This window comes from Pleurodeles waltl, chromosome 11 (assembly GCF_031143425.1).
Source record: "Pleurodeles waltl isolate 20211129_DDA chromosome 11, aPleWal1.hap1.20221129, whole genome shotgun sequence".
NCBI classification, from domain to species: Eukaryota; Metazoa; Chordata; class Amphibia; order Caudata; family Salamandridae; genus Pleurodeles; species Pleurodeles waltl.
Window position 1 is genome coordinate 738,690,739 of NC_090450.1, and position 27,887 is coordinate 738,718,625.

The 27,887-nt window shown below is 46.1% G+C and overlaps 1 protein-coding gene across 1 annotated transcript in view; it reads right to left on the reverse strand.

Annotated features, from left to right (window-relative positions):
• The window catches only part of LOC138266081 (trichohyalin-like), a 475,778-nt gene that overhangs the window by 55,019 nt on the left and 392,872 nt on the right, over positions 1–27,887 (reverse strand). Inside the window, exons 25-26 of the mRNA XM_069214443.1 lie at positions 17,286–17,488; positions 10,464–10,542 (exon numbers count right to left, since the gene is read on the reverse strand). Of these exons, the coding sequence (XP_069070544.1) occupies positions 10,464–10,542; positions 17,286–17,488 (282 nt within the window). The remainder of the gene's footprint in view (positions 1–10,463; positions 10,543–17,285; positions 17,489–27,887) is intronic.

Genomic DNA, 27,887 nt, shown 5'->3' on the forward strand with positions numbered 1-27,887 from the left:
ACCCTTGATAGGGCAGCTGGTGTAATGGCCTTCCTGTAACAGCCCCTACTTTGTAATATTGACAGAGGAAGTTTTACGTTGGCAGAGTCAGTGGAGGCTCCGTTGGCAGAAAACTTAAGGTGCGCCTGTCTCTAAATGAAGGATGCAGACCGGGGGTATGGTAGACAGGTGTAGGAAGGTGGCTCTGTATATACTATTTCAAAGTAAGAACTAGTGTGCACAGAGTCCAAGGGTTCCCCTTAGAGGTAAGATAGTGGCAAAATTAGATTATTCTAATGCTCTCTTTTGTGGTAGTGTGGTCGAGCAGTAGGCTTATCAGAGGGTAATGTTAAGCATTTGTTGTACACACACAGGCAATAAATGAGGAGCACACACTCAAAGACTTACTCCAGGCTAATAGGTTTTTATATAGAAACATTTATTTTCTTAGTTTATTTTAAGAAACACAGGTTCAAGATTTACAGTAAACACTTTAAATGTAAGGTACTTCCCTTAGATACTTTAGGAACTTTGAATAAAAGCAATATCATATACAGTCTTTGTAAAAATGTCAATAAGCTATTTTCAAAGGGGACACAATGCACAAATCAACAGTTCCTGGGGGAGGTAAGTAAAGGTTGGATTAGGAGGTAAGTAAAACACTTACAAGTCTCAGTTCTGGGGCATAGGCAGCCCACCGTTGGGGGTTCAAGGCAACCCCAAAGTTACCACACCAGCAGTTCAGGGCCGGTCAGGTGCAGAGGTCAAAGAGGTGCCCAAAAGACATAGGCGACTATGGAGAACAGGGGTGCTCCGGTTCCAGTCTGCCAGCAGTAAGTACCTGCGTCCTCGGGGGCAGACCAGGGGGGGTTTGTAGAGCACTTGGGGGGACACAAGTAGGCACACAAAACACACCCTCAGTGGCACAGGGGCAGCCGGGAGCAGTGTGCAAAGCAGGCGTCGGGTTTTGTACTGGTTTCAATGGAGGGACCCGGGGGGGCCTCTAGCGGTGCAGGCAGGCACAGGGGCTTCTAGGGACAGCCACCACCTGGGCAAGGTAGAGGGTCGCCTGGGGGTCACTCCTGCGCTGAAGTTCAGTTCCTTCAGGTTCTGGGGGCTGCAGGTGCAGTGTTGGTTCCAGGCGTCGGGTCCCTTGTTACAAGCAGTCGCGGTCAGGAGGAGCCTCTGGATTCTCTCTGCAGGCATCGCTGTGGGGGCTCAAGGAGGTTGTCTCTGGTTACTCACGGGCTCGCAGTCACCAGGGAGTCCTCCCTGAGGTGTTGGTTCTCTGAATCTCGAGCTGGGGCATCGGGTGCAGAGTGAGAAGTCTCACGCTTCCGGCGGGAAACGTGCAGTCTTGGAAAGTTGCTTCTTTGTTGCAAAGAAGTAGCTGGTTTTGAACAGGGCGGCTGTTCATGGGAGTTTCTTGGTCCTTTAGTCCAGGGCAGTCCTCTGAGGTTTCAGAGGTCGCTGGTCCCGGTCGGATGCGTCGCTGGTTTTTGAAGTTGGAGACAGGCCGGTAGGGCTAGGGCCAAAGCAGTTGTCGTCTTCCTCCTTCTCTGCAGGCTTGTAGGTCAGCAGTCCTTCTTCTTTCTTCAGGTTGCAGGAATCTGATTTTCTGGCATCTGGGGAGCCCCTAAATACTGAATTTAGGGGTGTGTTTTAGGTCTGGGAGGGCAGTAGCCAATGGCTACTGTCCTTGAGGGTGGCTACACCCTCTTTGTGCCTCCTCCCTGTGGGGAGGGGGGCACATCCCTAATCCTATTGGGGGAATCCTCCAAACTCAAGATGGAGGATTTCTAAAGGTAGGGGTCACCTCGGCTCAGGACACCTTAGGGGCTGTCCTGACTGGTGGGTGACTCCTCCTTGTTTTTCTCATTAACTCCTTCAGCCTTGCCACCAAAAGTGGGGGCAGTAGCCGGAGGGGCAGGCATCTCCACTAGCTGGGATGCCCTGGGGCACTGTAACAAAAGAGGTGAGCCTTTGAGGCTCACCGCCAGGTGTTACAGTTCCTGCAGGGGGAGGTGAGAAGCACCTCCACCCAGTACAGGCTTTGTTCCTGGCCACAGAGTGACAAAGGCACTCTCCCCATGTGGCCAGCAACATGTTTGGTGTGTGGCAGGCTGGCAGAAACTGGTCAGCATACACTAGAAGTCGGATTGGTATTCAGGGGGCATCTCTAAGATGCCCTCTGGGTGTTTTTTTGTTACAATAATTTGCACACTGGCATCAGTGTGCATTTATTGTGCTGAGAAGTTTGATACCAAACTTCCCAGATTTCAGTGTAGCCATTATGGAACTGTGGAGTTTGTGTTTGACAAACTCCCAGACCACATACTCTTATGGCTACCCTGCACTTACAATATCTAAGGTTTTGCTTAGACACTGTAGGAGCATAGTGCTCATGCACATATGTCCTCACCTGTGGTATAGTGCACCCTGCCTTAGGGCTGTAAGGCCCGCTAGATGGATGACTTGCCTATGCCACAGGCAGTGTGAGGTTGTCATGGCACTCTGAGGGGAGTGCCATGTCAACTTAGTCATTTTCTCCCCACCAGCACACACAAGCTGTGAGGCAGTGTGCATGTGCTGAGTGAGGGGTCCCCAGGGTGGCATAAGACATGCTGCAGCCCTTAGAGACTTTCCCTGGCGTCAGGGCCCTTGGTATCAGGGGTACCAGTTACAAGGGACTTACCTGAGTGCCAGGGTTGTGCCAATTGTGGAGACAAAGGTACAGTTTAGGGAAAGAACACTGGTGCTGGGGCCTGGTTAGCAGGGTCCCAGCAAACGTTCAATCAAAACTTAGCATCAGCAAAGGCAAAGAGTTAGAGGGTAACAATGCCAAGGAGGCATTTCCTTACAAACAGGGTACTCTGTCCCACTAGCTACAGAATACCCAGTCTCACAAACTCCAAATTGGACCCTCAATTATTTCACTGCCCCACTATCACAAACTGTCTATGGTTTCTTTTCGTCTACCAGTACCTCTCACCCATACAACACAAATTTCAAGTCTTGTATTACAACTGTAGCTCTAGCATTATTGGCTCTTTAAGCTTCTTTCCTTACTTCACTTTGTTATTTGCTCTAGAAAAGCTTCTGCGCAGCATGGAGAATCTGAAAAGGCTAAGGCATGTGCGCAGTATTATCTTTGTCTATTAAAAAGGGATGCTCTTTGGACTTTTCTTCTGAAGAGTATAATCAGTGCAACGAAGAGTATAAACATAAGACTGAAAGGAAGAAGCAGGAAATACTATAAGGCAGTACTAAGAAAGTGGTCTCAATGGGAATGCTAAATATGAACCCTGGCATGCAAAAAATGGTTTGGTTTATTTTGTTCCATTCATGCATGCTAAGGATCCACTTTCCTGGATCGGTGCCATTATGGTTCTCATTTGGAAGATTCACCATGTTCTTGTCACCTAATTATGTTGCGTCAACAACATAAGCAAAGTTTTTCTTGTCTGCTTATAAGAATTAACACCTGGGAACAATCCAATAGCCATGTGTCAAGCAGTGCCAGGAAGTCTCGGACACAACTGCTGTGCAATTGACTAGGCTGATGTTTTAGTCGATTCAGCAAAAACAATATTCCCAAAACTTAAAATAGAGGCTAAATATATGCTTCATTGACTATACAGTTCATTTTGACTCTTTGGATTCCTTTTCCTTGTGGTCCAAGAGATGGTATGGGAATAACCCCTGGTTTGTTAGCATTCCTAATAGCAATGCCTTTTTTGATACATAGACACAGATAGGGTTACCATGAGAATAGATCATTTTCTAGGTGGATTTTAACACAAAAAGTATTTGCGACACTTGTTGAATCTACATCTAGCAGATCTACCTAAAGCAGGTACTCTTTAAAAACATATCTCTTCATATCTCCATAGAAAAATACCAATATTAATGTTTACAAGCAAAATGGTGGTCAGATCTCACATCAGGTCTGCAGAAGCTGTGACAGCATTGACAGCTGCTGACAGAATTGGAAGCTTACTCATTAGAAACTGAAGATATTGTGCTATAGATATGAAACTATACTAGTTTAAAGCCTTTTATTAGAAAAATAAAACAGAGCGAAAAAGAACACATAACATTTATAGGCACCTTTAAAAATTCAAATATACAAACCAAAATGCTCTGCTGCATGATCTAATAGTCTCTCAAGTGTATCAGGAGTCTCACAATTGTACCACTATTATACAAACTTGATTTATCATCACTGAGTTTATCTCTAGTCTCTGAACTTGTCCCCTGCATCAACAGTATTAGAAATGGAGCTCAGACTGTTAGGGTAAGAGTAAAAGTTAGTTGCTGTGTACTCAGCGTATTCTATATCTGTGCACTAGGATTAAAGAGCATGAATGTCCTACATTAATCGTGAACCGTCAGCATAATCAGAAGCCACATGAAGGCAGTGCTTAATTTGAACCAATGATAGCTACGTCACTCATTTTTGGTTACAGGCACTTATTTTTTCCTCAGACATTTCTTGAGCGCAAGAGAGGAAAAAACACACAAACGGGAAAGATGGAGGAAGAGAAAGACACAAAAACCATCATAAAGGGAGAAAACAGGAACCTGCAAGAGTGAGATAAGACTCAGGGAGTGTGTGGCAGTGGATTAAAGAGGTCTGAGGTGGATTCAGGGCTATGCAGCCTTGGTATGTTCCGTAAGCTGACATTTAATAGCGGCGGTCGGGATTCTAAGCACTTTGGGTACCAGCACTCTTTCTTTTACAAATTAAACATGGATGGAGACCTCATTCCCAGCATCATAGCTCCTAACTCATTCTCCATTGCTGCATTCTAACCAATGCTGCAGGAGTTTGACCTGGGTGTATATGCATTCTGGAGCTATCCACGACCAGATTTCTACATTTCACCACTGCTTTTTATATCCACTCATCCACCTAACTCCAGCAATGAATTGCATGCACCATAATTTTTCTGAGATGGACCCCTAGTTCTTACAATTATTTTTCAGATCAGTGATTTAGGTCTTGCCCTCACCATCTAAAACCCCAGAGTGTAAGAAGCACTCTATTTCTTCTCTCAAGTCAATCATGTCATCAGATGGGGTGCTCCTATATCTGTAAGCTTGACACTATTCTCCAACAGTTCCACAATAGTTTCATGGAGGGGTATCTTAGAAATGGCACATTCTTCATGTCTTATTGAGTGTAGTCTCCTATCTTTCTGATGCCCAGTTTTTTCTCCACCTCTGTGATTCCCCTTTATTAAATTACTGTGATGTGGTCATCATAAATTCCAGCACTCCCTCCCATGAAGTCATACTCGTTTCAAAGCACCACATGGACTGCGTAACCCCTGAGGCATTGAACTTTTAAGGGCCTTGCCCTTTATTAGAGTAACATCCTCCCCATCTTACTGCTCAGTGTCCAAGCCATACAGATCAGAAGAGGATGAAGGCCTTGAGAAAAAAAAAAGACACCCTTCTCTACCTTATGATTAGTCTCCTTAGGTGGCATTATATATCTAACAAATGTAGCTACCTCCGTTATTCCCACAACTAATTTCTAGGCCTGGCGTGAAATTTAAATTATGCTAACGTCATTTTAAGACTTTCACGACTAATGCTTGTTATGCGAAATTCCAGAAATTACACCGTTATGACACTTTGTATAATTCCACACCACTTGCCGCAAAGATTTACATCGATCGCACCAAGGTAGAAAACATTTATTATGAATGCACAGGAATAATAGAACAGAGGTTCTTGCTCGCTGAACTTTTATTTTTTTGCACTATTTTCTTTTTAGCGCAAAATGCGTCCTTGGGCACAGAAATAACGCAAGGATGTGTTTCATAAAATATGGTGCTAAATAGCAGATTTGCTTTTTGTGTAATTAAGTGGAATTTCACTGAATTTTACAACAATTTTGAGTAATTACGCAGAAAGAAATTAGTTGAATTTTGCACACTCCTAATCATTTCAATAAGGTGACAGTCATTGAGTTGGCCTCAGCAATCAGCGAGTTTCCGCTAGGTTAGCTTGCTGCACTCAGTGCCGAATAATCAAATAAGCAAAGTGGGCACCCGCCCATAGGCCCACAACAATGGTTCAAAATAATAGTGATTTGATCTTGAAAGATAATTACAATCAAGCTTTCTTAAATTGTTTCCAAAAGATATTAAAAAATGAATCAACTCAAAGAAACGAAAACTTTACATTATAGAACCTATAGAGACAATACTGCATTAATGGAACGTACCTATTAACAACTTAAATTACATAAACCATAGACATTAGATTCACATAACAGTCTCTTAAAAGCTCATCTTTTGCCAGCTGTCAGTTTGTAAAAAAAAAAAAAAAAAAAAGAAATTCGGTGCAAACTAAGTCCGTGTAATATTTAGTTTTGTGTAATAAAATTGGTTTATGAAAATTGTTGGTTGGCAAAATTAAAAACGTATTAGGAGATAATTAGCGAGGGGGCCCGAAATTTCGACTGCCTAGGAACCGTCAGAGGGTTTTATTCGGCACTGGCTGCCCTCCAGCACCAAGCCTCACCCACTCCTTCCACAGCTCCTCAGTCCCGAGGGAACCCACAACCACTGGTTACATTACAGTCAGGCACTCCAGGCAGTTCTCTGGAAAGGTATTTCTGTTTTTGTTTTGAGGAAGAATATACCGCTAGGCCCGGCCGGGTACGACCACGTGGCCGGGACTGGCAGCTTCAGTCCTCCAGTGGAGATATCAAGGTAGTCTCTGAGGCCTCAATTAAAATGCTATAACTGAGGAAGGGTATTAGTGAACAACGGAGAAGGCAGCTGTTTCCTCCCAAGACGTATAACATAGCTTTAAATAAATGTAAAGAATCACATTATGCTGTCAGGATATTTTTATATAGAACCTATATCCTTCTCTGACAAAAGTAACTGATCTTCTCTTTAAGAACAATGCTCTAGGCTGGTTGACAGTGAATTCCTCATGGCCACATTGTTTTATTCCTCACACTAATATTAGCTAGGAAATATCACCTTCAAAGTGGATGTAGGAGGCTGGCCTGGCTTGTAGTGGGTACCAAGGGGTACTTACACTCTGCACCAGGTCCAGGTATCCCTTATTAGTGTAGAAGAGGTGTCTAGCAGCTTAGGCTGATAGAAAAGGTAGCTTAGCAGAGCAGCTTAGGCTGAACTAGGAGACGTGTGAAGCTCCTACTATACCACTGGTGTCATATGCATAATATCATAAGAAAACACAATACACAGATATACTAAAAATAAAGGTACTTTATTTTTATGACAATATGCCAAAGTATCTCAGTGAGTACCCTCTGTATGAGGATAGCAAATATACACAAGATATATGTACACAATACCAAAATATGCAGTAATAGCAATAGAAAACAGTGCAAACAATGTATAGTCACAATAGAATGCAATGGGAGCACATAGGTATAGGGGCAACACAAACCATATACTCTAGAAGTGGAATGCGAACCACGAATGGACCCCAAACCTATGTGAGCTCGTAGAGGGTCGCTTGGACTGTAAGAAAACAGTGAGGGTTAGAAAAATAGCCCACTCCAAGACCCTGAAAAGTGGGTGCAAAGTGCACCTAAGTTCCCCAGAGAGCACAGAAGTCGTGATAGGGGAATTCTGCAAGGAGGACCAACACCAGCAATGCAACAACGATGGATTTCCGGACGAGAGTACCTGTGGAACAAGGGGACCAAGTCCAAGAGTCATGATCAAGTCGGGAGTGGGCAGATGCCCAGGAAATGCCAGCTGTGGGTGCAAAGGAGCTGCCGCCGGATGGTAGAAGCTGTGGATTCTGCAAGAACGACAAGGGCTAGAAACTTCCCCTTTGGAGGATGGATGTCCCACGTCGTGAAGAAGCTTGCAGAGGTGTTTCCGTGCAGAAAGACCGCAAACAAGCCTTGCTAGCTGCAAGGGTCGCGGTTAGGGTTTTTGATGCTGCTGTGGCCCAGGAGGGACCAGGATGTCACCAATTGCGTGAGGAGACAGAGAGGGCGTCCAGCAAGACAAACAGCCCACTCAGAAGCAAGCAGCACCATTTTTAGTTTTAGTGTCGGGGTGGAGGGGGGGGGGGTGGTCGGGGTATTTTTCGTTTTAGGGGCAGGGGGGAATGTGGCAGTTTAGGTTTAGGGGCGGTGGCAGGGGTTGGGATATTTTTTGTTTTTAGGGGCGGGGTGGGGGGTCAAGGTAGTTTAGGTTTTGGGGGTGGTGGGGTCGCTGTAGTTTTAGGGGTGGGGTTGGGGTATTTTTAGTTTTAGGGGGGTGGGGGGTCGTGGTAGTTTTAGGGGTGGGGTTGGGGGTGGAGGGGTTGGGGTAGTTTAAGTTTTAGGGGTGGGGATTGGGGTAGCGGTAGAATTGTGTTTAGGGGTGGGGTGGGGATTGGGGTACGATTGTGTTAGGGGTGGGGTGGGGATTGGGGTACGATTGTGTTAGGGGTGGGGGGAGTCACATGCTGGAACCACGCATGCCGTTCACGCATGCCTTTAGGAATGCGTTTACAACGAAAAATCGTTAAGGCATTTATGGGAAAAGTATTCGTGGTAACAACGCGGTCATTGTTCCAACTGCATTGTTTAGGCATGCGTGGTTCCAGCATGCGTTGTTCTGACTCCTATTCCTCCCTGGGACCTAGCCCACAGGAATAGGGCTCAGGCTCCGACATGCAAGGTGCAGGGACCTGGGCTCAGGCTCCAGATGGCTCAGGGAACTGTGTTGAGCGACGCATCTTTAGCGCTGTGTCGGAGTTGGGAATCAGAATGGGTAGCAGCACTGGTGCGAGTGTCAGCATCTGGATAGGTGCCGGGGAAGGTCGATGTGGTATGACCAGCGCCAGTCTGGATCCAGGAAAGTTTCCTTGGACCCACCTGGAGCCGGGGCCAGAGCCACCTGTGCGGAATGAGAAGGGGCCCCCAGCAAGCCATCGAGGCCCAAAGGCGCCCCAGATGGGTTGGCCTGCCCAAATATGAGGCACATGGCCTCAAAGAACTCCTTAAGTTGGGTGAGGCTCACTCCAGCTCCCAGAAAGTTAGGAAGGCGCAGAGTCAGACCAGACGCAGGATCTACTACAGAGCCAGGTCTTGATGCACGACGCTCCCCGACTCGTCAGCTGACAAACTAGGTAAGGTTGAAGACCTCTTTGAATTCTTTTTGTTCTTGTTACGAGACTTACCCTTGTGGCCCGACGACTTGAGATGCAATGAGGATCTTGGATTAAACGACCGCTCCTGGGACCTTCTCTTGACAGGAACCTCGAACGTTGCGGTGCCGAATGCCAAGCTTGAGGGATCGCTACCTTAATGTCTTTGAGTTCATTGTGCTACAGTAGGAACAAGATTTGGGGTCATGGTTGAGCTTGAGGCACCAAGCCAAACAAGATGCTGGTTCGTTACTGACATCGGTTGATGACCGGCGCCACAGGGCTTGAAGCTGGCCTTCTTGGATGACATTCCTGCCACACCAGGTGGAAAACCTCAAAAAGGAGTGGACAAAATATTTTTAAAAGTTCAGTCAAAAAGTGACTAACAGGGTAGCTCTTCTCTGGATCTGCACTGAAATGAATGCACCTACATAGGTGTCACAGACATCACTTCCAGCGCAGATGATGCCGATGAGACACAAAGAACCGAACACCACCACCTACTGGCATGCAGGAGTACTGCTCAGGAAAAAATCTTCCAGATCCCGTTTGACGCCAGGGAAATTTCTAAGGTAAGAAATCTACGACCAGAATTCTCTATCAAATGTAGGCAATTATCTGTCCACTGCCTTCCTGACATGACTCTGGCATTCCTGGAAGATGTACTGCATGCTGAAGCCATGTCCCACCCACGTCCTGTAGAAACCACATTATCCCAACAATTAAAGAACTACATTGGCTCCTCCTCCCAGCCAGCATCATCTCTGAAATCATCTACAGAAACTGTACACTTCACATCTGGCAGAGAAATTAATCACCTCAGCTGGACAGTGCCAAGCCAAGAACCAAAACATCGTCAGACTTCAGATATGAAGAAAAGCAAAAAGGAAAATACCAGAATATAGGCCTTCTCCAGCTACCCATCAACAATATCGAACAAAAAATCATTAAAATCAGAGTGGCTCCAACACTCCTGTAATTCTGGAAATAATTGAAGACGTATGTCTTTAGAGAGCGCTGCCCAAGAACACAATAAGAATCTACTTATCACTCTCATCGGTCACATCTCGGGGCGCACTGGCCAGTACTCCATTGCTATTGTTCTCACTTTACAAGTGCTATTACATATACAACAAAATATAACATTGCTCCATGTGTAAATCACTAAACAAAATCGTTTAACTCTAATTGAAAAATGTAAAGTCAAAAATATGAACAGCAAATCCCAAATGCAGCAGTCTAAGCTATGGTAAACATTCTTCCATTTTTCCATTACTGCGTAAAACTGCGCAGTGAGCACTAGCAATAAGATGTTATAGTAAGATGAGCTCCTCCCTTACCATCGAAAGTCTTTGCATTTCAGAATCTGTTTTTTCTGGACTTCTGTAGGGGTTGGTTGATTTGTTCCGTGAGAAGCGCCTGTAAAGAATAAAACATTAAGTCACATACAATCTCTTTGAGCAGACCAGAGTGCCCATTAACTATTATGTCACCAGTAGAATGTACACCCTCCTGGGAGACAGTACAGAGGCAGGGCCACACCTAGGATGGAAGAGGCAGCACAATTCTGCATAATCTTTAGGATGCTGTAAAGTCATGGGAATACAACATAATAACGCATGACATTTTGTGATCTGGAACATTACAATGCCTTGACTTTGGCTATGAAAGATTTCCCGGATCCTCTTCTAGGACTCCAACTTACTTTGAAGGAGAATACATCTCCATCCGAGTTGATCCAAACCCACTCCAAAACACAAACTACAGCCAAAATGAACAAACAAATCCAATCTTTCCAAACACAATGTTGAAATCCCAGTGGCCTTATTGAAGGTAGAAGCTAGGACAGACACCAGAAACCAAGATTGCCAGGGGATACATTTATATATTAGCAATTATGTTTCTAGATGTTAGTGCGCCCTGGGTTAGGAGGGGTCCAGCTCCAGTGGTCCAGGTTTTTTTTAAGTTTGTACCCATGAATTGGAGGCACTATATAGGATCGACTTTACATCACAACAGGGTGACATTGCATTGGAGAAAGAATGATCCCAAATAATCTTGTCCTTTAGGGCTCACTCTTAAAGCTGCCTGGGGCTGGAGCGGGACAGCTGCTGTTTTTACCAAGATAAGCACTAATGAAGGCCAAAGACAGACATGAATGCCACCATCACTGTTAATACTCTACATCTGCTATACATGTCCACTTACAACATATTAAGAGCCTAACACCTACAGGGTTTAGTATAATGGTAGTTAGTGAATAGAGACCCCAAACTGTAAAAATCAGCTACAAGTCATTTAGAAGCGGTAGCAGCCTTCAACACTGTGGCCTCTAGTCATCTCTCACTGCAATGTGAAAGCGAGAACAGTAGTAATTGATGTAGTGTGCTTAATGGGATAGGTATGTTATACTGTTGTGATCTCTGACATTATGGAAGAACACTGTGCATCCCAAAGTGATGGGTGACTTGGTGCACATACATCTTTAAGCTCCACTCGAACAACAAGGACTGTTGTAATTAAAGGTGTTTTGAAAGATACAACCTAAATGGTCATTGTTCCCTAAAACCCTGAACAGGTCTTGAAATTTAGTCATCATATTAAGTCTCAGGGTAGCATTTGGCTTATTTGAAACAATATGCGCTAAGTTTTCCAGCAACATCTTACTGAGTACGCTTAAAAATTGCACCAGGAGAGTAAGTAGTGCCACCTAACACATGGCAGTGTGTTAAATATGGTTTGGAGGGTCACAGCTTGCAGTGAGCTATTTCAGATAAATAATCTGTAGAAACAATAGTATACACTAGGAGAATATAGTTACATATACATAACATTGCAAGTGTTGGTTCTAAGGTGTACAGTGCTTCTGCTGGAGATCTCTTCACATTGAAACCTCCAGTTATAAACTAGGGCTCCCAAAAACCTATTGAAACTTGTCACAATTTTGGGTGATGACACTTCTGTAACAGGCTGAAAATATATATAAAAAAAAGATGGGAGGCACAAGCCAAGTTGGGGTTCAACAGAGTAGATGGACAGGCAAAAAAGAACTCTGCAAAGGAAACATAGTATTTCATAGCAGATGGTTCATATATGAAAAATTACCAAGCAGCACCAAACAAAATTGGATCTCAAATAGGCAGAAAGAGGTCAATTGACGAGACTCTGATCGAAAACTAATGATCTTCTAAACATGGGTGCAGCCCAGGAATTCTGGTCAAGGCAATAATATTTTGCTGATGCATGGCATGCTGATAATAGGGATGACGAACCTGCTAGTGGTTTCTCCAATAAGTGTTTTTGTAATGAGGCAAAGACCACTTATTTCAGGTGTCTACTTCAGCTTTCATCTTCAGCATTTCACATCTGGATGTGGTCCAAATAATACAAAGCAATAAAAAGATTTTTATTTTGGCATTGTGTTCTGGAGCTTTGGGGCAAAGCCAGGAAAAAGTCTAATGCAGAGAACATGGAAGTATCCACAGGCTGATATATCGAACACATCAATTTAAGTACCTATTTGATCTGATACTAACTTCCCTTAGCCTACAATCTCAATGAAGTGGCTTTGGTCCTCAAGAGACAAAGATGCTCTGCAGACCTCTGGAACAAACCCTAAAGAGAGCAATAATATCTCCCCAAGACTACGGTTGAGTTGGCTGCTTTTAGTATAGTAGCAGATGCCAGGCAAACATTCTTTCCGCCCTAGCCATCTTGCGGTTTCTTTCCTTAGTAAAGAACAGGCAGAAGTCTTGCATGACTATTTCTTTAACAGAAGCTACTTTGAAATAATTGGGTGGAAGAATTCCTTGAAGGAAAGGTAGATCTGGATTAGAGGGGTATTATTTTTTAAGTCAGGTGTGACACTGCTGCCTTGAGATAGAAGTAAATGTAAATATCCCCATGACCAGTTTGAGTAGCTGTAGAGCAAGCAGCATCAGTGGTTTCAAAGGTGTTATCAGCTGGAGGGTTTCATAAACCGATGGAATACCTTTACTGAGTTATCTGAAAAAGGCTATTGAACCTCATAACTTCCCTTCACCAAAATCTCATTAAACGTAAGTATGTCATCAACAGGCAATATTCTAATTTGGGATCTAGAAGATATTCTTGGTCAGCAGGATCCACAATCTCCCTGTCCTCCACCCCCTTAATCTGTGCCTCCTTCTTTTCTCAGATTCATCTCTTAGAGGAGCGTGAAAATGTGAGAAAGGCATTGTCTTGTTGGAGATGCTAGAGGAGGTACTTGGTGAATGGCTGCTGCTTCATGATGTGGAACCCGAGGCAGTCTTTCTTGAGACTGGTCTCCATTCTACTTTTAGCTGGACTCTGAGGTAGAGGAGTCATCTTGTGGGTAATTGGCATCCTGTACTTTAGCTGCAAGTTTTTTTTAGGTGGGCCTGGTTAAGTGGCTGGAAGGAATTAAAAAGGTATAAAGGATCTTTGACTAAATGTCAAATATAGTGCGTGCTTCAACATTGACAGTGATCATACTGAGTTCCTTCACCTCGAAGTTTTTAATGGCATGCATGAGCTCCTCAATAAAAGATATCCTTGACATCGCTCTCTTCAACATCATAGGCCTCTATCACAACACAGGCAATGAGTACAACAGCATCATTCTTGATTTAGAGTTTCTCTGCATCAAGTGCGTCAATACCTTTCTTGACAGCAACATTGGATTCCTCAAGGTTGTGCATTGGAACAATGTATAGGAGTAGCAGTAGTAATGAGATTTCTTTTTCAGCTTCATGTAAGGTGATTGCATATGTGTAGTTGGCAGCAATCTCTGAAGTTGGGTTAAATTTCTCTCAGTCTCGATTTCTTACATCGGAAAAATATAACCGCACCACAGTGTGTCTGTATGGCAGACAAGGACACTTCAAATTAAGTAGCTGCTTACATTGACTATAAAGTCAATCAGAAAAGGAAATTGGAGTAGTGACTAGTGTCCAGGGATCCTCAGAGTGGAGTGCAGAGAAATGTACTGACTTTTTGGGCTGTGCATAGTGGAATAGCTTGGTCACCTGCAGCCAATAGGTACAGTGCATTTTTAGCACTCTAAGATTTCCAGCTGTTAAGAAAATCATACTGTAAGTCTATATTCTGATTTGCAAACACAAACTGATATTTGAGAAATATGATCAAATGTCAGTATGTTGAAAAGTATAGAGCTGTGAACAACTGGAACAATGAAGTCATAAGCACTGTCTGTGCCACTCAGACTGATTACCAAGAAGCCACAGCATGTGAGTACATTTACTACTGGAAATAGGACAAGGTGTGAGAAAATAGTTTAAAACTAATATTTCAAACATATTTGTCCTGCTAAAAAAATTATAATGACTAAGCAAGGTCCTGACTGGTCCATTTCTATGAGAACCAGAAAGCCCTACTTTTGTTACATTCCTTAATTCTTCTACAAGGACTTTGTCCGTAAAATATTCTCTACATAGTTCACTGATGCTTATACACCTTAGTAGTCTGTGTTTTTTTCAGTAGACTGATTTTTACAGTTTAGTTGATTCTAATTGTGGTAAGTAACCTAGTTAGGGTACTGAACCCCAGGTACTGCACAGGTACGGAGCATGCATGCATCCGGAGTTACCTCTCCTTAATTAATTCAGCTTTGCATCTGTAGAAAGACAAACAACCATTTCACTGCACCAGCCATCACCAACAGCAAGAACAGAAAACACAACTGGGTTATTCTATGGTATTTTAAAACCTTTGGATATAACGTAAACACATGTTTTCTTAAATGAACATGTTTCTTGTTTATGAATACATTACCTGGTTTAATGGCCATGCCCGCATTCAACAGCCCAATCCCTCATCTTGCCAGATAAGTACTTCGGGTTCTTTATCAACTTTGCACTAGCTTTCATCAACCTAAGCCTTTTAATATTATTTGCTTCTCCTGTATCTCTCATGGCCATAATCTGTAGTGCTCAACAAACAACTATTGTTTTTATGGATAATTAAGGCTTACAATTTTAGAAAGTGTTCCTGCACTAAATTAGACTCTGAAACAATAAATCACCAGTTGATGGTCTGCCTATTAGCAGTGGATTCCATGCATAATACAAGCTAATGATACATGTTAAACATATCAAAGTCTCAATGCCTCTTTTCTATTTCTATTCAGTGATCTACTCCCCAACTCACAGACCAAAAGGCCTTCTGCCCACTGCCCACTGTTTCTTCAGGGTGACAGCATGATCAGCCCAAAATGTAAGAGAGACTCAACTCTGCCACCTTAAAAAACTGAATAATTCAAATGATTAGTCAAATGATTAGTCTAGGCAATACATAAGTAAGGACCTAATTCGGTAATGCTGAGGTAGCAGCTTTATCAATCCTGGGAATTTATTTTAACTGGTTCCATGTGTTAGACGCCTGGGAGCTGTTCAACGTCACGGTGCTTGTTGGCATCCAAAAGCTCCCAGCTGTCCCCGCACATGACACAGGAAACAGGAAACCCCTCTGGTGTGAGCACCAGAGGGATTGCAAGAGGCAAAAAAAATAGCCTTGGAGCTGGAGAAGAGCTTCCCCAGCTCCCAAGACAGTTTTTTCATTTTCAGGGAAATGACAATCAACACGCATGGTGCGCTGATGTCTTTTAACTGAAAACAAAAGTGAAATGATCCGATTGGCTCATTTTACTTTCTTTGCATCAGTGCTTGCGGGGCTAACTCAGCCCCCTCACCAAGCACTGATGCAAACAAGAGAGGTATCATTGGGAGACTCTCTCCTTTCCAATGGTACCCTTCCCTAATGGAATCCTGCTTGGGGATCACCGCAGGAGTTCAATTTCCAAGCAGGAATTTACCACTAAAAGGCTTTTGCTCCCCCCACATGTTTTGGGAAAATCAGTCTTTTACACACACACACATACAAACCTGGGTGCAGATGGGGCTAAAGCCCCTGATCTGCCCCCTACAGGGGTAGAAAGCCCACTATGAACCAGGGACTGCTGTTTTATGAATATGTAGGGGTTACACAAACTGGGCATGCCAGTGCCCCAACCCTCCTATGATAAATGAGCACAGTCTTTCTGCCCCCCTGGAGAGCAGATGGGTGTTATTACCCCTGATCTGCCCCCCTAGAAGGGATAGAAACGCTACTAGACACCAGGGATTTTTTTTTTTTTTTTAAATAAAAGAGGGGTGAGGGCTTCCCACAATGGGCTTGGCCATGCCCCCAAGCTAAAATAAATGGGAACTAAGGTCTTTCTGCCCCCCCCCCAGGCAGATGGGGGCAATAGACTCATATATGCCCCCAGGGTGGCAGACACCCCCCTAGGCACCAGGGTATATTTTTTCTCTTTTTTCTTTTTTATTTAGAGATGTCTAGGTGTTGGGGATGCCCAGAATGGGCATGGCAATGCCTCTACCCCTCCAAAAATGGACAATTTTTCTGCCCCTCCCCCGGGGGCAGATGTAGTAATTACCACTGATCTGTCCCCTTTTTTTGGGGGGGGGGGGGGGGTGTTGGGGGGAGGGATGAAAGCACACTAGACACCAGGGAATATATATATTTTTTTTTTAAAGGGGTGGGGACTGCCCGCCACTATGGGCATGGTTTTGCCCCCACCCAAACTGAAGGAGGCAGCAGTTTTCTACTCCCCTGCAGACTAAAGCATCTCATCCCAAATGCAAGCAAGAGGACATATGACTTTTGGGTGTTGATTTCACATATGGACCAGGAGAGCTTGGCTAACTAATATTGTCGCTCTTGCAATAGTGAACAGCTGCACTTTTTGGGCTTGGGTAGGCTGCCACATGGAAACACCTACCAGACCCACCATCTGCACTGAAAAAGACTCTGCCCCACTTGTGTGGCTGGGCCTAGTGCCAGCAACAGGAATGGATACAACCATGACCAATAGGAGTCTCCATGTATAGGCTCCTATTGTCCTTGGTTTGATCCGTTCCCGTCACAGCACGAGGCCCAGCCACACAAGGATTCCAGTAATTATGATCCAGGATTTAATAAACAATCTCCTAGGATAAAGGATATGTCCCTGGTAAAGAGGTTGGTAGTAGATTAATCATACCCTGGAAGAAACAACTTTTGCAGAAAAGGAGTGTGTGGAGAGAATTAAATGTGTCTCCCTTCTTCCAAAAGATCCCTGCAGGGTGTTTAGGGAATGGTCTTACTTCTCCAGCTCATCATTAAGCTCCTCCTCAAATTTCCGTGCCAGCTTGCAGGCCGTTTCATCCTTCCACCTAGCCATGTTCCTCTGGATGGCTCTGAGCTCATTATCTTTCTCCCGCAGCTGCTTCCGGAGTGTCTGACTATCGCCATTCCCAGATTCTCTCAGCTGGTTGCGCTGCAGGTTTGTAATCTCCTCAATATGTTCCTGAAGGGGAGTTAAAGATATATAGGTTTTAATACAGCTCACTGTACATTGTGGATATTATCCACACAAATTTAAACTCTCAGAGGTTTTGGTCCGACAAGCCCTTAACCACAGAGCAAAAGGTCCATGAGGAGTACCATTATTCCCAACTTGGGCATTGTTTTGCCTATTCTATGTACAGTACTAGACCCTGTCTGAAAAAGTTCCCACAGAAAGAACAACTTGCTGCATGATGTCACACTAATAGGTAACAATAGTTAACAAACCTCATCTGAAATTACCTAGCCACAAAACTAGTGTATGTATGATTTAAAGGGGTTGCTATAATCCCAATTTTCAGGTGGAGAAGGGAGGTGGGGTGGTGAGGGACGTGGGCAGCACAAGCATGGGGTTAGATATGTCCTCTGGCCTATATTTCGGCGCCAACCAATGCATCAGTGCTGGGATGGGACCTACAGCAGCCCGGTGACTTATCCAGCAGCATATGAGCCACTTCCGGATGAACCGTGGTGTATCACTGCCGCGGCCAATGCCTCCCAGAGCTGCCATTTTGTGGGCTCCCCCTCCCACTGTGGCCTCTCTTTCACAGGGGCTGCGCCTGCTTCCAGATGCTGGCACCGGGGGAAAAGCCTCTGCCCCCACGACTGCTGCAAACTGCTGCATGGCCCATGGCCTGAGGAGATCTTGCCTGGGCCTACTGCGATCTGGAGGAGTACGCCGGCCACAAGGACGGAGCGCAGGGTTGCTACTGAGAGAGACCCATCAGAGGTGAGCGGGCACTCCCAGGGCCAATATTAAGACTGCTGCTGCCATTTAAACTGCTTCCCAACTAAGGCCCCACTATAACACTGGCTGCTGGGCCATCCGGAGCCACAATCCTAAGCGCTCTCCCCTCACACTGTGGACTCTATGCAACATGAGCCTGGATTGCCCGCAGGTGCTGCGACTGCTTCCAGACACTGACAATTGGGGGGGGGGGGGGGGGGGGGGGAAGGGGGAGAACGCCTCTACTCCCACAGCCTGCTGCCACTCACTGGCAGACCCCAACCTCGAAGAGATTTTGCATAGGCCTATCATGAACCGATAGAGTGAACCGAAGACTGAACCGGAAGGATGGAGAGTGGCAGTACTGCTGAGTGGGGCCCATTGCAGAGGTGATGGGGCACTCCTGGGGCCTTCATTGACACTGTTGCTATACATGCGCTGCTGGGGAAAGGCACCCCTGCACCCATTCTTTCATGAGCTTCGGTTGGGGGCACAGCAGGACTGAGGTGTTTTGGCAGGCCCACATGTAATCCCCCCTCAGGGGCCTCTTGAACCTACGCGTAGCCCTGGGGGGGGGGGGGGGGCAGCTTTCTTCTCCCCTTCTCCCCCCTCACCCCACCTCTTCTTTTCACCTATCACACACACACACACACACACACACACACACACACACACACACACACACACACACACACACACACACACACACACACACACACACACACACACACACACACACACACACACACACGATTGAAGTAGGGGCCTGTGGTTGGAGAGACTCCCTGGGGACGTTGCGAGCAACTGGCGACTGGACCACAGGCTTACGCTAAAAGCGGAACGGCTGGCTATTTGGTGCCTGGAAGAGAAGACTATGAAGACTGGTACTCCTAGACCCCGCTGACTCTCTTGGCACTATTGGATGCTCTGAATGACATTGCCCCTTGCCTGTCATCAACAAGGCTCTGCATGCAACAGGTTGCCCCATGCCTGTTGGCGACTTTTAGAAATACTTGCCTCTACCAGTGCAGACTGCTGGGTCCCCACTCTCTGCCTAGTCACATCAATAGATGATACTGCCGACTGCGCAAAATTGGAGACCTCCTGACACCATGCCCGCATACTACAGACCTTGTTGAGGGACTCCATTAGGCCGCTAGTTGAGAGCTAGCCCACAATAATAAAATCTGAGTGAATTTAGACTTCTGCACGAGGGCCAAGGACTGCCTTCTGACCCCCACTTCGGCTATGCCACGTAACAAATCCTCAAAGGAGGCCACTGTAACCCTCCCTGTGGCCAAATCACCTGGTAAGACAATGGACCAGAAAGCACAGCCCCAACAACAGCCAGAGGATGCAAGCCCCTCCATCCTATAACACAGGACTACATGAACCAATTCCTCCAAGAAATGCGTACTGAACTCAACTCCCTCAAAATGGATCTTAAGACCTGCATCTGGGACTTCCAGAAAGAGGTGACGGAAATCAGTGTGCGGGTGGATGATCTGGAGCGTACGGTCGACACGACGTCCGAGTACTAAGAAATGCTATGGAAACGGATGACAGCTCAGGAAGAACAACATATCGAACTCCAAACCAAGCAGACTCACTCTGAACACCGGAGAAGCCGAAATAACTTTTGTATTCGGGGGGGTCCCCAGGAGAGTGGAAGGTAATTATATTATGAATTTTACTGCTACGCTTTTACAGTCCATCAGGGGCACTGTTGATCAAAGGCCCCCAGCCCTGGACAGGGCACACCGAATTTCAGCAGCCCCTGGCAGCCTGAACGCAGCTCCAGACATCTTGACTCATGTCCATTTCTTCACAGAGAAGGAAGCTATCCTCCTGGCAGAGCGAATGAAGGCCGACATAGCCTTCCAGGCACAGAAGATCCAGATATACCAAGATCTCAACGCAACCACTCTGAAATGAAGAAGGGAATTCAAACCAATAAAGGATAAGCTGTGTAGAATTTACATTAAATACCATTGGTGACATCCATTCGCCCTGTTATTTGACTGGGAGGGCAGAAGACGTTCACTACTCTCTCTGACCGAAGCAAAATGACTGCTAGACTTCCCCGCATCTGAAAAGCCTGAGACTTCGTCTCCACCTAGAGGCCCCCAGGACAGCTCTAAAGCCCACTTGGGCCACAATTAGACACATCCACTCTGATAAAACTTTGGCTTCATCATCATTTAGGAATCAAAGCGGGTGTAGGAGGGTGGCATGGTGTGTGGTGGGTACCTAAGGTACTTACACCTTATACCAGGTCCAGGTATTCCCTCTTAGTGAAGTGTAGGCAGTGTCTAGAAGCCAGGCTTTCTAGAGGTAGATGTGGATGAGCAGCCAAGGCATATCTAGGAGACATGCTAAGCTCATGCAATACCATAGTAGTCACACAGCGCTTACACACATGAAAGAAAACACTCAATTGTACAAAAATAAAGGTACTTTATTTTTAGAACAAACCACCACAAAATACTAGACAGGTAACCCATGCTTAGGAGGAATACACTAAATATATGCACTAGTAATCAGAAACAGGCATAGAAAAGGTTAGAAAACAGTGCTAACAGCAATAACCAATAGTGACCCTGGGGGGAGCACAAACCATATACTAAAAAAATGAAATGCGAACAAGGTACCCCCACCTATGTAAGTAAAATGTGTGGAGGGGAGCTGAGAGTACTAGAAAATCACAAAGGTACGTAACACAGTACACTCCAGCGACCAGGAATGCAGGAGTAAAACACAGTATTTTCCCCAAACCACCAAAAAGGAGAAAAAGAAGCAAAAGAAGACACCCAGACAAGACTGCAAGAAAGCCAGCAGTGGATTCCTGAAGAAAGAAGACCTGTGGAGAGAGGAGACCAAGTCCAAGAGTCACAGTGGAGTCCAGGAGGATTCCTGGAACAGTGGAGAGAGGGGACCAAGTCCAAGAGTCACAGTGGAGTCCAGGAGGATTAGGAGCTACTACCCACCCAGCTGTGGATGTAGGAGTTGGTCGACGGCGATGAAGAACAGGTCAGCACTGCAGCTCTGGAGCCAGAGAAGAGTTCCTGATGGATGCCGATGGAGTCCCACACTGGAAGGAAGAGTGCAGATGGGTGTTGGTACAGGAATTACACCAACAAGCCTTGGCAAAGGCAAACTCACGGTTACTGGGAGAGAGGTCAAGGACCAGGAGGCCCCAACCCAGGAGGGGGAGTCACAGGGGACCCTCAGCGTCGCAGAGAATCCACAGGAGCAGAGGCAGCACCCCCAGGAGTCCCACAGGACGGGGACACAGGAGTTGCAGAAGAAGCCCACACAGCAGATCCCATGTCGCAGGAGAACCACGCAGGAGGCTGTGCTTCGCAAGATGGAGTGCTGGGGGCTGGAGCTACACGTCGCCTGAAGATCCCTTGGAGGAGATGGAAACAAGCCTTGGCCGCTGCAAGAAACGTAATGCAGGCGGGTACTGTCCTGCGCGGGAAGGCAAGGGCTTACCTTCACCAAAGTAGGAGAGCTGGCAGAGAGGACCAAGAGGACTACTCTGGACCACCACCTGTGATACAGGATCCACGCAGCTCAGCAGGAGAGGGGATCCACGCAGCCGTTCGTCGCTTGTAGGTGCCTGCGGTTGCAGGGGCGTGACTCCTTCACTCCAAGGGAGATTCCGTCTTCTTCTTGGGCAGGCTGAAGACTTGCAGTCTTCGGAGAATGCACAGCCGGGGCAATGTTGCAAAGCTGGCAGGAGACGTGAAAACAAAGTTGCAGAAGAGTCTTCTTCGTTGTAGTATCGTCTGTCGGTTCCTGGAGGGTCTTGTCGTGGTTCCAGTGGCCAGAAGTCAATGTGGAGGTTGAAAAGGAATCCTGCTGGAATCTTGCAAGCCGAATCCGATGACCCACCCAAGAGAGAGACCCTAAATAGCTCTGAAAAAGGGGTTGGTCACCTAACCAGGTAAGCTTGGCCACTCAGATGATCCCAGAGTTCCCTGCCACCACAAAATACTAGAAACAAGATGGAAGAACCCTGGGACCCTCTGGACGAGCTCTGGGCACCACCCCTGGGGTGGTGATGGACAAGGGAGTTGTCACTCCCCTTTCCATTGTCCAGTTTCGCGCCAAAGCAGGGACTGGGGGTCCCTGAACCGGTGTGGACTAGCTTATGCATGGAGGGCACCAAAAGTGCCCTTCACAGCAAACCAGTGGCTTGGGGAGGTTATCCCTCCCAAAGCAGTCACACCTATTTCCAAAAGGGAGAGGGTGTTACCTCCCTCTCCCAAAGGAAATCCTTTGTTCTGCCTTCCTGAGCTTGATCAGATCAAGCAGCAGGAGGGCAGAAACCTGTCTGAGGAGTGGCAGCAACTGGGCTGCCTGGAAAACCCTGTAAGACTGGTGATAGCATTGCTGGGGGTCCTCTAAGGAGCCCCCAGAGTGCTGGAATCATACTTCCAATACTTGCAACAGTATTGGGGTATGATTCCGACATGTTTCATACCAAACATGCCCAGGTTCGGAGTTACCATTATGTAGCTGGACATAGGTAATAACCTATGTCCAGTACACGCGTAAAATGGCGCCCGCACTCACAAAGTCCAGGAAAATGGACCTGGAGTTTGTGGGGGCACATCTGCTAGTGCAAGGGCGCCCTCACACACAGGTACCTGTACCCTGCCCTCTTGGCTGAGAGGGCCTACCATAGGGGTGACTTATAGTGACCTGGTGCATGCACCTGTTTCACGCAGACTGCAATAGCAGGCCTGCAGACCCTTTGACTGGGCTCCCTATGGGTGGCAGAATAACTGCTGCAGCCCATAGGGATCCCCTGTAAACCTAATGCCCTGGCTACCTATGCACCATATACTAGGGACTTACATGGGGGGGACCAGTAGAGAACAAAACTATTCGGGTCCTGGTTAGCAGGAACCCAGTAGACACAGTAAAACATACTGACAACAGGCAGAAAATGGGGGTAACCATGCCAAGAAAGAGGGTGCTTTCCTACACCGGAACATTATTCAACACCCTCATAGTATGCATAAACACATATCACCTGCAACGTCCACCACTGGCTCCACTTGCAATGATTGACATCACAACGACTCTCTGCTCATTTCAGCAAAAACACTATGACCCAAGAAGATGATGCCTGACTTGGAAATGGCACCATGACGTTGGGCCTGCTGAGGCTCCCCTGGACTTGTTTGAAGATGCAGCAATGATCACACCTGCCGACCTGACCCCTGTGTTGCGTCCTCTGGGAGGGAGAATCCTCTGCTGAGATGCAGGTGCTTCAATACAGACCTCTGAAGATGACACAAACACGTTTGGTCCCGCTGGCCCGCAATTGTTCCTAGTTGTGTGCTAATCCTTTTTCCTTCCAGGTCTGCCCTGAATGCCTTTGGCCATGGAAGCCACAAACAGGCAGTTATAACAGACCTGGTATTTGTGAACTAGGGTGGGCAATCTACTCTTTCACCAAAAGCCAGACACCTCAATATGTACTTGATCTTACTACACACACTCCAATAAGTCTACTTGGTTGACTAAAACTGCTTTCCCTTAATGTCCGGGGCCTTAACTCTCCAAATAAACAAAAACACGTTTGTGGATACATTATGTGCCATAACCCTGATATCATGTTTCTTCAAGTAACCCACCTCCGCGGGGTAGATATGCACAGGATGTCTCACCCGCAGTCCCCATACAACATTGGGCTTGCACTAACTCCAAAATACTAGGGGTGGGAATAGTATGCAAACCATGATTTGGCCTGCACATTTCCAGGGTGATTAGAGACAGAGGGGGACGCTATCTGGCTCTCCACCTGCAGAGTGGCAAGCACTGTCTCACCCTGCTTAATCTTTATGCCCCAATAAAGCACAAGATGCATACCTCCGCCGCTCACTAAGGGACCAACTGGCGGGGATTGAGGTGGAAATCACAGACAGGAAGTTGGTGTGGGACCCTGCTTTCAATAGGCACACTTCCACATATCAGGGCACTTTGGCTATGTCGGTGCAGCTGAAGCAGAAAATACTAGACTTAGGTCTCACGGACACTTGGCACTATACACATCTCGACTCCCAAGATTATTACTTTTATTCCCACGTCACATACTCCTGAATTGACTATATCTTTGCATTCTCACACACTTCTCCATAACCTTGATACAACTGAGATATCACATCTCCATCTCAGATCATGCTCATTTCAAGGCTGCATGGCTCCCCATCAGAGCAGCATCGGGCGACATACCACAATGGCGACTACTCCCTCAGCTTTTTTGTGACCCAGCTGAAGTGACGGAAATTCATAAAGGAATCACTGACTTCTTTGCGCACAACATAGAACGGGGTGTGCCCCTGCACACTCTGTGGGATGGCTTTAAGTCCACCATTTGTGGGGTGATGTCCTCGAATGATATTGCACGAAGTCAAGAGGCACGGATAGTAGATACTAATCTGACATATGAGATTAAAACCTTAGAGCAGCAGGACAAGGCGAACCCTACATGGTGTACCAAAGGGTCTCACTCCGTCATGGCAACAACAGAATCTCCCTCACCCCTTAACCGGGCAAAACCCAACCTTCTGTTTCCTGCTATCGCTCCATCGTTCTCCTGAATACTGACACTAAGATCTACACCAAGTTATTGGTGTCCAGGCTTGATCACTATCTTCTGGGCCTCATAGAACCAGACCAAGTAGGATTTATTCATAATAGACAGGGAGAAGATAATATAGGCAGGGTAGCTCACCTGATTGAAAAGGCCCACTGTTACAGCATTCCGGTATGCCTTCTCTTGTTAGATGCGAAAAAGGTGTTTGACCGGGTGGATTGGTTCTTTCTCCGCTCTGTCTTAACCAAAATAGAGATAGGCCCCAATATGATATTTAAAATAGTGGCCCCCTCTATGTGACCTCTGTGGCCTCTGTCCGGGTTAAAGGATGTCTCACGGCTGCCCCCGTCACCTCTTATTTGCCCAGCCGGTGGAGCTGCTGGCCATCACTGCTCACTGTACCAAGCAGATTGAGGGCATACCCTTCGAAGGCCAGACCCACAAAATCAACCTGTTCTCAGATGACCTGCTCCTTACTTTGACAAACCCCTCTACCTCCATCCCGTCAGTGATCTCTTGTCTTGATGCTTTTGCTGCTGTCTCAAGTTTTAAACTGAATGATTCCAAATCAAGCGTCCTTAATATTTCAATATCAACATCGGATGTCCCTAACCTACAGGATCTGGCACCCTTTTAATGGGCCCCCGAAGCCATCAAATACTTGGGCTCATGCTTACATTAGAAACCTGGATGACTGTGAATTGGCCAGCACTCCGGCATGCGCTCCTAGAAGACAAACTGAGATGGAGACCTCTTCATATTTCATGGCTGGGACAGATAATTGAATTCAAAACAAATATCCTCCTGGGAGTTCTTTACCTGTTTCAGTCCCTGCCTCAGACGATCCCGCAGGGCGACATTGTGCAGCTGCAACAGGATCTCCAAGCCTTCATTTGGAATGAAAAGAGACCTCAACTCTTTACCACTCTTCTAATGCTGCCCCGAGACAGAGGTGGCCTGGGGTGCCCCAATTTCTTGGGATATTACTGGGCTGCACGCTTGAGGTACATTTCGGTGTGGGTTGCAAGGGAGAGTGAAAGCCATTGGTTCCATATGGACAGGGCAGTGGCATGCCGTCCCCTGTGGGGTCTGACCTGGCTCCCCTGCCACGCTAGATCACATAGTGCTTACTTCAGCATGCCAACCAAGACGGTCCTAGATATAAGGGATAGGTTGGCACTGACAAAGCATTTAACTACCTTCCCCTCACCGAATAGTCCAATAGCCTGCAACCCCACCCTTGCACCAGCAATGTCTCCACATGCCTTTAACAACTGAATGAAGAAAGACTGTAGAACGTGGTGCGATTTTTTCCAGGGGAATAACAAAGACATTCGACCAGTGCAAGATGGAATACCACTTACCTAAAACGGCCCGACTGCAATACCTACAGTTGCCACATTGGGCACTACACCCCTCTGTATATCCTGAAGCTGTCTGTCCGCACATTCCCTTTGAGGCACTGGTTCAGGGCTACGATGGCTCATGAGTGCTTAACTTGAACACATATCGTGCCCTCCAACATTCCACACCCCCTACACACTTCAATACTAACTTCTTTGGACACACCTGCAGGAGACATAATGCTCAAACAATGGGAGAAGCTTTGGCAAGACATACCCTAAATCTATTGCGCTGTCTCCCTTAGGGAAACTGCATATTAACTCATGTATCACTGGTACTATACGCCCTTCCGCCTGTCTACTATCTACCCTGGTTTCACTGACCTCTGCTGGCACTGCGGCCTAGACCGTGGGTACTTCCACCACATATGGAAGTTCTTTACACTAATCACGACCTTTTGGAAGAAGTCCTGGCCAAATAAAAGCCACAGTGGGATACCCACTTCCAGCAACATACCACACAGTATTCCTTGGGTTACAGCCCCTGAACCTGAAAGCTATGACCAATGCTGAATGGATCCTCATCAGTTACATGATGCACACAGCAAGGCAGTTAATAGCTTTATCTTGGAAACAGAAATCTGAACCCTCCATGGCTCAATGGTTCACTCGCCTATGGCACATGATGGCAATGGAGCAGATCTCTCACAACTTAGCTTTGACTAACGCTAAATTTCAGGCAACTTGGCAACCACTGATACATTATCTCTCCCGCACTGAATGTGCTCGCTTCAACTCACCAAAACTGCGAGCACTGCAATTATTCTTCTAATATCCTAACAACGGATTCCTTGGCCATATCCCCGAATCATGGGCCTGAGCCCACAACAGTGTATGACCGACCTCACAACATTGCATTACCTGCTTGATTGCTAGCATCCCCATGTCACCCATTTTAGGCCTGAGTAGGAGACAGTTATAGTTGTTTATTTACAATTGATATACTCGCTTCCCCCAACTCTACTTCCCTTCCACTCCCCCCTCATTCCCTCTCTGCCTCCCTCTGAATGCACAGGATGACATATTGATTGTTCAATGATGTTCGCGTTGCTTTTATATTTACCTATAAACATACTAACTGATTACTGTTTGCATTTTCTTATGTTCCAAAATCTAATACTCTCCCGATGTGCAGCGCTGATTGTCGTCAACGTATAGCTATGTCTCCCAATATGATGTTTATACCAATAACGAGATTTAAAAAAAAAAAAAAAACGATTGCCGTTTTCTCAATCAGACCTCCTGTCATATTTAACAAATATAACATAGCCGGCGAAGGCCTGTCGAGGCTCAAACAGAACAAAAGTTACTTACTAGTAACTCCTTTTTTCCACCACTGCAGTCTTTCATAGATTCACATGCTTGAATTATTCCCAGACTAGTGACAGGGAACAATTCGAGCATGTAAATCTATGAAAGACTGCAGTGGTGGAGAAAAGTGGTCCTTTTAAAATAGAAGCAAACTGAAAGAGCCTGCGATCTTTCTCTCTTTTCACTGAACCGATGGCCACTGGCAGTAATGTTTTCTATTTGGAAAAGTTACCCGCAAAAGAATGCATGGGTTTAAACGAAGTACCAATGACAAACGTTAATACCTCGCTAGGATTTCACTGACATT